Raw genomic sequence first — 9,761 nt, forward strand, 5'->3', positions numbered from 1 at the left:
ATTCCGGTTGGATTACTCCACCGGTGGAGGGCTGCACAACTCCAGAATGGTGGAAAGTATCATCTTGGCAGAGTGCGGTTTCGTCGGTCACTACAACCTGTTGTTTCGACATCTTCTTAGCTTTTTGGGTGGGTTTTTTGTGTTTTTGTTTTTGTTGTTTTGGGAATGAATGTGACTAGCTTCTAGTGTCTTCCCCACAGACGGCGCCAATTGTTCCGTGTTTAATTCCAGAGCAGATATTTGTTACCACTCGTAGCTCGTAGAACGATGTCTTTGCTTGAATCCTCCTTGCGGTCTCCTGAAACGATGAACAAACTGAGGGCTCGGCTTTGGCCGAGCGTACTCACTCCGACGCTCAAGTCAGTAAACTTAGAGAGAAGTTGTTATAACTTGGCTAAGAGTGTATTGTAGAGAGATAAGGAAAATATTACCAGATGAATAGTGGTTATTAGGTCAATTTTGTGAATCCTTTCCTCAATGAAGGTTGAGGAGTATTTATAGACTTTCACCTTTTGTCACGTAGTGGCCAAGTGGCCAAGTGGCTAGCAGGCGGAAAGACCGTTCTACCCTCGGCCGATGGACCTATGGCAGGCCGGCCGAGGGGTCTTGGATATGAGTACGCGGATATGTGCCCCGGCTGGCTAGTTGCCTGGCCGAGACCCAGGTGACAGGCCGATGGGCTGCATCGGCTAGGCTGTCTAAGTCGTTGACTTTGCTGTGGATACCTTTGACCTTGCTCAATATGTTGACCAGGTCAGCGGTGCAGAATATGCCCCATCAATGTTAATAAATTATTTATTTTAAAATATTAATAATGATGTAAACAAGAATTTGTGATAATTATTTGATGTCAATGAATTTAAATATAAAATGATTTAATGATATACGGAGTATTTAGGATTTCATTTTTTTGTCAAAGTTAAAGGTCTAATCGCCACGCTTGCAGAAAATAAATGGTTCCGATCTTAATTTTATCTTTTAAAATATTTATTAGGGTTTTCTGTGTACCAAAAACATTGATATTTTTATTTTTTTTTAGGGTTCTCTTCAACTGGAAAATTAGATAGGTTTCCTGCTTATTTTGTAGGTTTTTTCAATGATTTTTTTTATCGTTAATTAGGTAAATTTGACCGTGGCTGATCGATCTGTTCGAAATGGGGAGGAGACGACGTACTATGTTTGATTATGCCGAAACATATTGGCCTGCCCCCACTGATGCTTACTGGCGCCACGCCGAGGAGATTGCTCAGGAAATTGCTGTTTCTTATAAACACCACCTGGTATAATTCTGGAGTATTTGATTATTACATAGTCTCTTCTAAAGCGGTTTTGCAATAATATCAAGAGATCTAATAAATATATCGATGCCAATTTACATTAACTGGCATCGATAATGTTGTGTAAAAGAGATATAAGAATTCTTTTTACATAAATTATTGTGTAACGAGGCTTTGTTAATTTGAGCATGGCAGGACAGCCCTCCTGTAGAGCGTGTACGCATAATGAAATTAAGGGTCGAACCTGGTAAGGGAGTAGAATACAATATGACTATTGAAGTCACAGGAGAGAATGGTATTAACACTTCCTACGCTGTTAAAGTCTATCGCCTCCCTTCTGGTTTGCCCTACCAAGTTGCATCCTTTGACAAAATTGTTGGCTCAGGTTTTTCTCAAATCCCGCTTTCGTATTTTAAATTGTCTGCCGTCTAGTGTAGATGATATGAGTTTTCTTAAAAAGCCTTTGATATTAATTTACTGCTTGAAGAGAGAAAAACAACGAGTTGCGTTTCTGATGGGGGCAACGTATCTGATGAGAAGGCAAGTAGTTCATCGATTATTACGAGAAGTGGCAAGACATCTGATGATGAGAAGGCAAGTAGTAGAAAAAGGGGAAAGAGGAGGGCTTCTGATAGCACTATGCCTGACGATAATGAAAGTAGTACTGCATCGGTTTCAGGGTAAGTTCGACGGACTTATATTTTTTGCAAAGACAGAGGTAACAGTTATTTACCTGCGGCCTACAGCGTACTGACCATTTTGTTAATCTGTCAGAGTGACGGGCAGGGTTCGTACTCGTGGCTTCTACTTTTTAGTGTATGTGATCATTTAATTTTCATTATCTCGGAAATAAAGCAATTATATTTTGTTATTTGGAAAGCATTTAATATTAAATATCGCAATGAAATCAGGGAGCAAATCAGGAGGGAAAGGCCAACCTTGAGTTACGCCAAGGTTAGTAATGCAAACCTGCAGATTGTACTAGACATATTTTTTTGGTAATTATTTTCGCGGTATTCCCTAATTTTGATCATTTACTCAGGCAAGAAAGTCGGCTTCATCTACATGGGCAAAACTTTCAGAAGATGTAAGTACTTTATGATGTACCTGCATACTAGTAACACTGATGTTTCTCATTTTTCTGAGCGGAAATAGTTGTGAGCCATAGTAATCCTTGTATGGGTGAAATATCTGCTATCTTCTGAGTTTTTATGCAATGCTTTTAGGAGAAGATGACGTTCATGGGTAAAGCAGCTAAAAGGCTGAAGAAAAAGTAGCCTCTGATGCATATATGCAGAATTCGACACTATGAGGTACAATCATAGATTCTCGAAAATGATATTATTGTCTATGCTGTCTTTGTTTCTTAATGACTTAGACGGCCTTTTATATCCACGGATGCGCTTTTTTTGGATACAGGTGAGAAGACTGTCATTGCTGCGGTGGGTGAAGTAGTTAGTACTGCTTGTTTATACTCTTCTAGGAGCATTAGCTTGTTAATTGTACGATAACAATGATAACAAAGATTGCTACTCGTATTTTGCAGCCATAACTATGACTGTAACACACTGAAGTACTTTGCAGCCATATCTCAAACTTGTAGAGCAAAAAATAAGATTGAAAATTGTGAAATCGGTACAAAACATTCAGTACGCTTAACTTTGGAGCTGGAAGTGCATTATCTCGGGTTGGGAACTTTAACAGCAAAAACTGTTAAGAAGAATAATCGGGTAGAAAATAGAAATACCGAGGATGAAACTTCAGCCAAAAATCTGAATCGACTAGTTCGAGCCAAGGCACTTGATCATGTCAAGTCAGCAATAAAACCCTTGCCCATCTTCCGGTATCTCATAATCTGTTAGGATCTTAACCTATGACAGCGCGACAGGAAACAGACTATATTCACATCTGATCATAACTCTGGATATATTCACTCCCAACTTTCTATTTATTTGAAAAATAAATTAAAGCAAGGAAAATCAAGAAATCCCTGACAGTTCAACATTAGGATTTCGATTTTCCAATTTATACACAACAATCAAGCATGCCCTTCTAAGCTACCATAACAGTACAGTTCATGACAAAAGGGCTTCTGCTGTGTCGTCCATCGTCAAGTAGTTTCCACTCCAATCCTTGTGCATTAGGATTTGGGCTGCAAGTATATACAGTCATCCCCCGTCCCCACGGAGTAATGTTGGATCCACCTATAGCCAGCAATTCATTGCCTAGAGACTTAAAGGCCACACCCCAACCTCTTCCTGAGTCAGCACGAACAGGAATCTGGCCGAGATCTTTCCATGAGTTGCTGTCTTTCAAATACACCAACAAACAGTTGGTGGATGTTTCAAACGTGTAAAGCTCGTTGTTTACAACAGCCAAGAGAGGTGGTGAATCTGAATTGGTTAGCCCAGTTAGGATTCCGGGGATTTTGACCCAAGTGTTTTTATTCTCGTCGTATACTTCTCCACATGTCAAAACACCTCCTGATTGACTTTGACCTCCGAGGACATAAAATTTATTGTCCATGTAGACACCGGAGCACATCCTTCTCTTTTCCTTCATTTTCGGGAGCGGGTCCCACGTTTTGGTGTCGGGATCATACTTTTCAGCAGAGTTAAGAATCTCAAAAGTGGCAAGACAGGTACCTCCTGCCGCATAGGCAAAGTCACCAGAAGATGCGGATGCAAACAAGCACCTAGGCTCGATCATAGAAGTACTCTTGAACCATTTGTTCAAGAGTACTTCATAAGCCCATATTACAGGCCCCTCAGCCTCTTTTCCGAAAACCAGCAGCTGGGTCCCAGCACAAAGCGACTCTTTATCGGCATCTTTGAAGGTAACATCAGAAGGTAAATTAGGGAGGGTCTTTCGGGATAAAAACTGCTGATCAAATGCCCACCAGTTGGTTTCACCACTGGCTAACATGAAGACCGATGCTTCCTTAACCCCAATTCGTTTCCTCTCCATCATTATGTCTCCATTCTTAATTACAGTCAAAATCGGTTTGCTCACTGAGCAAAATTTCCTAATCTCTAGAAGTGGAATTCTAGCAATAATCATAGTTTCCACTTCAGTAGGAATTCTCGGTAAGCTTATTAAACCCAATTCATCACTAAGATGGGGCGGGTTAGACCAATAATCTGCATCCTGAGACGGCCTGATATCTAAATTCAAATCAAGCCTACCGTGGTCAAAGCAGGGATTACTATCACACCTCCTGATTTTAACTCTTCTGTCAATTTCTTCTAAAACCTCATAATCAGATTCATGTTCATTGTCATAATAATCCTCTCCTTCGTATTCACTTTCATCGAAATCATCCCCATTGATTTCCTCAACATCAACCTCTTTATCCTCGATTTCTCTTCCTCTGGACATTGATTAACACCTTTAACCTCTCTGCAACCTACAGAGTTATAGCATATACATGTGAAGCTCTATACGAGATTTAAGCATCTCGCAAATTCTCGGAGTAGTGTATAAAAGAGCTACCTTTCCCAATTTGAGCACGTATACAACGATACATTAGAAATCAAAGCAAAGACAATGATGAGATTAAGAATGGGCAAGAACAAACTCGACATTTCTCATAACTCGTAATCTCAATAACAATTCCCCTTGGGATAAACAAACAACATATACTCCTCCGTCCCGGTCATTTATTTACGTATTCCATTTTTGGGTGTCTGATTCAATTGTTTACCTTTCAAATTTAGGAATGCCTTTGATAGGCAATTTGATCCTCTACACTCAATTTGGTCCACTTGTCGTCTAATAATTAGTCCCCTCTTCTCTCCTTGTCTTTGCGCCCAGTGGCATAGCCAGAAAAATTGATCAGCGGGGTCTTAATGTAAATTTAATAACCACCCATAAAATAGAGGGGTCTTACATACGTAGTCAAAAATCAGTACAATCATACATATGCTGGCATACAATTCGGTAAATCTACAAAAACCTGTGAGGTCTCAAGACCCCATTTGCTCATAAGGTGGCTACGCCACTGTTTGTGCCAAAACCAAAGGTAGGCAAATGACCGGACGGAGGGAGTATGTCATATTGTCATATTCACAAGAACAAAGATTTCATTTTCACCAAAGTCCCAAACTTTATTCCGCTCCTATCAACCATCAATCGAAAAGAGATCAACAATAAAATACTCATCACATATATTGAACGAACAAACATATGAAAACGAAATGAATAGAGCGAGTACCAATCAAAACACCCAAATATTTTATTTTATTTAAAAAAAAAAAGTTGATCACAGAAATGCAACATTTTCTAATTGAACTAGCTAAGATCAAAGCAAAGTTTACTTTAAACAAGATGATAAGCTTCAAATTAGACATACCCAAATCAATATAACTCCCAAGAATCCAATGATATCCAATCAATCAATATAATAATAATCCAATGTTTGAGCTACCACCTCATCAAATTGAAGTAATCTGCATAAAAATCATCAAAAACATAAAATACTCTAAATTAAAAAATAAACTTAACTTTTGTCTAGAGCTAATGTATATAGACTGTAAATAGATCAAGATGCCCAATACCCAATATAAGAGATTCAAAGAGAGTACTTAGTAAACACAAATTATAAAATAAGACCGTCTTACGGTTTGAGATACGCTTCGACTGGTTAAACACTCATTTATTACTAAAAAGGAACAATAATTAATTAATTATTGCATAACAAATAACCCATTAAGATGAAAATAGAAATGCATTCAAAAATAGAAAAGAGGAAACTTACCAAAAAAAAAAGTCAAGAGAATAGTGAAGTGTTACTATTTGGTGAATAAGGTAAAATGAATGTCAAAGGGAAAGAAAGAGGGAGTTAGAGAAGAAAGAAGGGTATGATGAATAGAGAGGAAAGAAGTGAGAAAATGAAAATGGAGGAAGAGATGCCATTAATAAAGTACTGTATATAAGTAAGAAACTTTGAGGTATTTGTATATGTAAGCAAGCTAGTAGAACAAAGTGGCAAGGGCGGCTCTAAAGTTATTAATTGTATAACCAATTAAATTTAATCAAATTTTAATGTATTTGTAATTGCATGGGATTTTTTGACAGCACATTTGGTATGGTTTGGTATTTTTTTGAAAGACAACTTCCCATTTCATACGGCGTTTCCAGTCAATTGAGAAAATATCGTCATTTTATAATAAAAAGTGGTTATTTAATGACAAAATATTATCACTAAAGTTAAAGCTAAAATCGTTCAAATTTTAATAAAAGTTGTTATTAACTTTTTATCAAAAAAAGTATTAACTTATGGTCATTTTACGTTTGCGGAGAAAATATGGTCATTTTGTAATAAAAAGTGAAAAATGTAATAATAAAATATCACCGCTAAAGTTACGGCTAAAGTTATTCACAATTTAATACTAGGTTAGTACTCTTGTAGTCTTGTGGTATAATATGGTTCAGCTGAGTGGCAGATCTTGAAGTAAATGGTAAAAAGGTCATGATTTAAATTATACTCCATATTGTGCATAAATATGATTATACATCGAGTTGTACAACCAAGATATAAAAATCCGAGCTTATATATATTTTTTTTCTGAACTAATTCAAAGTTCATGTTTTTAATGTATAAATGAATGAGTTTAATACTTTCTAATAAAGCTCATATTATTTAACATAAAACTCGGATACTTTATCATAAAAGCTCAGATTCTACACCGTACAACATATACAACTAGTTGTATAATCCATAAATTGTTGAGCAAGCCGCGGATAATAAGTTCACACATAAATATGAAAATTAGTGGGAATCAATCCCTTTTCTAACATAACTAAGGTCCTCCATTGATTCAGCTTCTCTTTAGAGCCTTGATCATCAGTTGAAAATTTGTATGAAACCAATCTAAATCCTTATAAAATGTATATATAATACGCCCATGTAACATTATACAATATTTGTATGGTTAAATTTTTAAAAAATTTAATTTTAATTTTAAATTTTAATTAAGAAAAGGTGGGGAACAGGACAAGTGTTGATCTAGAGAAGAGTATTGCGGACAAAACGATGGTGGCCGATTTTAAACAAATAGGAATGACGAGGAAGTGTGTGCCAAAGGTAGTTTGTTGCTTTACTAAAGCCTAAAGCTACGGGTTTTACTTCCCATGGATTTATTCATCTCCCATATACTCCAAAACCACACTTGAATTTTCCTAATCCTATTATTTATCAAAGTTTAATCTAGATGATCCAATCCAATTTGGTTTAATCTTTATAAATTAAATCACTATTTTATTTTAACGATCTCAAATTTGGGCACGTCTACCAAAGTTCTCAAATACTTTTCAAAGAGCTTGGGAATGGTTAGGATTGCTTTGATTCTAAGGCCACGTTATTTCGAATTAATTCCAACTCATTTCAGCTCAGCTCAGTTTGGTTTTAAATCATATTTTTTTCTGGCTTAATTTCAGCTCATTTTAGTTCAGTTTAGCTCATTTCAGTTCAGTTCTGTTCAGCTTCATTCAGTTCAGTTCAGTTCAGCTCTTTTCAGCCAAAAAGAACAAAGCATATTATTCATCTCAGCAAATTTCAATTCACTAAAGCTCACCTCAACACAATGCAACTCAATTCATTTTAGTTCAACTGTATTCAGCCCAAAAGAACATGTAACGTTTTGTTGGATTATTTTATTCAAAAAGTAAAGTCACTTACAAACACTTATATGTTAGTAATACAATATTTATCTAATTAGTTGGTGAATATTTGTCTAGTGTCGAGTGATTGACCATTTTAACAATAACATCATAACCTTAAATGATGACGTAAATAAGGTAAAGTATACAAGATGATTTACTATCCGAAAAACAAAATTAACATATCTATATATTTCATATCTCAATTCCTCCAATCTCAAAATCCAAAATAAGCCATGTTTAATTTCTTATCCCTATTATTGATTGACAAGAGTTGACGTGACTCGAATTGTCAAAAACCTAACTCCACCCAACAAAACCCGAAAAGTCGAAAACCATGTAAGCTATAACAAACACAAACCAACCCAGGGTAAAGTTGGTAAACCAATAACAACTCTATTTGCCTCAAAAAAAAAAAAACCAAACCAATCAACCCAACATACTGTTCCGATAAAGACTCGGCCACAATGAAAGACTTGATAACAACTTATTTTAATAACGACCTAAATAAAGTCGAACTAATATTTATCCTAGTGTTTTAATTTGGAACTAGAATTCATAGTCTTACAAAAAAATTTAGAATGAAGTTTAAATTCAAATATAAAACTGTTTAAATATAAAACTGATCAGGAGAATATAAAAGCTTTTGATCAATTGGTATTCTAACAGGAACATATAAGAAAAAAATGAATATGAATCAAAATGTGATGACGATAGACCAATATAACCTGGATTGAACCGAACCCGACAAAACCCGAACCCGATACAAGTGAAGCTGCATTAACTAGCAGATCTAAGACTCTATACCCTAGAGATGGACAGGACCAGTGTCAAGTAAGAGAGTGGGAATATAAGGAGTCAGTATCAGTGGCTGACTGTCAGTCCGTAAATACTAGGCGTGTATAATGATGTTATATTCCAATTTTTTTTCCACTAATAGACATGCTCTTTGTCGTCTACCTTTAAGAGGCTGCACTCTTTCTCATTTTCGGCGGTCTCTTTCTGGTTTTTGGTATACCCTTCCTATTTTGGGCCGCTTTTACTTGCCTTGCTTTTCTCCAAACTTGCAAAGTTGCAATCAAATGCATATTGCTATGTCTAGTATCAACTACGGAGTATCAAGTATCAACATAACTGTAATTATTGTATAGTATCACGTATTTTTATAAATTACCACTACGTATTTGTATTTTTACAAATACCTTCAAACTTTTACGTAAAGTCCTCAATCACTACCTTATATTTAAATCGATACTCGTTTTACATATTTTCCGACTCATTAATGAAAGATTTACGTGAAATACCGATATTACCCTTATTTACTTACATTACCCAAAAACATGCAAGTAGAGACATAATGTTGAAATTTGTTATCACCTACTCATTAGTCGTGAATATTAAATTTAGAAATCTCATGGAAGAAGTCGATTAGATGAGCAAAGTTTCCATACTCAAATCAAAAAAATATTAGTTTAAGAAGATTTGCAATGTAGATCCACTAATACACACCTAGTGGATTTGGCTTAGTCATCTTTGATACATAATTACATACTACATACATAGCTTTCAACTGTTCTTACTTAGTCGTTTCAATATGCTAGTGGTCGTAATATCCTAAATTAGTCTCCATCAATTAATAAATAAATAAAGTATTATTCTCTCTGTCTTGGTCATTTATTTACTCGTACCTTTTATTTTGGCACAAAAACCAAGAAGAGAGAAGAGGATTATTTAGGTGGGACAATAAGTTACATGGTTGATTAATTACCCTTTAAAAATGTTATCAATATAGAATGACTGAAACACCTATAAATAAAATAGATA

At 35.7% G+C, this 9,761-nt stretch overlaps 2 protein-coding genes across 4 annotated transcripts; one reads left to right on the forward strand and one right to left on the reverse strand.

Moving 5' to 3' along the window:
• Window positions 1-897: 897 nt before the first annotated feature.
• Window positions 898-2,842, forward strand: LOC141599238 (uncharacterized). Of its 2 annotated transcripts, XM_074419201.1 has the most exons (9): window positions 898-956; window positions 1,121-1,280; window positions 1,473-1,662; window positions 1,765-1,957; window positions 2,052-2,093; window positions 2,189-2,231; window positions 2,320-2,364; window positions 2,504-2,590; window positions 2,697-2,842. In XM_074419201.1, the coding sequence occupies exons 2-8, from the start codon at window positions 1,155-1,157 to the stop codon at window positions 2,552-2,554; spliced, it is 690 nt and encodes a 229-aa protein (XP_074275302.1). In that variant the 5' UTR covers window positions 898-956; window positions 1,121-1,154; the 3' UTR covers window positions 2,555-2,590; window positions 2,697-2,842. The 2 variants fall into 2 exon arrangements, with proteins under 2 accessions (XP_074275302.1, XP_074275301.1); XM_074419200.1 differs by having other exon boundaries at window positions 956-1,280.
• A 26-nt stretch (window positions 2,843-2,868) lies between these two features.
• LOC141599237 (F-box/kelch-repeat protein At3g27150) lies at window positions 2,869-6,209 on the reverse strand. 2 transcript variants are annotated; one of them, XM_074419197.1, is made up of 3 exons: window positions 6,034-6,209; window positions 5,629-5,725; window positions 2,869-4,683 (listed from the first exon to the last, which is right to left on the reverse strand). In XM_074419197.1, exon 3 carries the CDS (start codon window positions 4,653-4,655, stop codon window positions 3,330-3,332), a length of 1,326 nt encoding a protein of 441 aa, XP_074275298.1. In that variant the 5' UTR covers window positions 4,656-4,683; window positions 5,629-5,725; window positions 6,034-6,209; the 3' UTR covers window positions 2,869-3,329. The 2 variants fall into 2 exon arrangements, with proteins under 2 accessions (XP_074275298.1, XP_074275299.1); XM_074419198.1 differs by lacking the exon at window positions 5,629-5,725 and having other exon boundaries at window positions 6,034-6,119.
• Between the last annotated feature and the right edge of the window lie 3,552 nt (window positions 6,210-9,761).

This window comes from Silene latifolia, chromosome 9 (genome assembly GCF_048544455.1).
Source record: "Silene latifolia isolate original U9 population chromosome 9, ASM4854445v1, whole genome shotgun sequence".
NCBI classification, from domain to species: Eukaryota; Viridiplantae; Streptophyta; class Magnoliopsida; order Caryophyllales; family Caryophyllaceae; genus Silene; species Silene latifolia.

Bases quoted from the DNA above. Each gene is read 5' to 3' on its own strand.
- LOC141599238 (XM_074419201.1), top strand. From the start codon at position 1,155: ATGGGGAGGAGACGACGTACTATGTTTGATTATGCCGAAACATATTGG. The intron at 1,663-1,764 runs GTTTTTCTCAAA...TACTGCTTGAAG, and splicing joins TGACAAAATTGTTGGCTCAG to AGAGAAAAACAACGAGTTGC. The intron at 2,094-2,188 runs GTATGTGATCAT...CAATGAAATCAG, and splicing joins CGTGGCTTCTACTTTTTAGT to GGAGCAAATCAGGAGGGAAA.
- LOC141599237 (XM_074419197.1), bottom strand. From the start codon at position 4,655: ATGTCCAGAGGAAGAGAAATCGAGGATAAAGAGGTTGATGTTGAGGAA.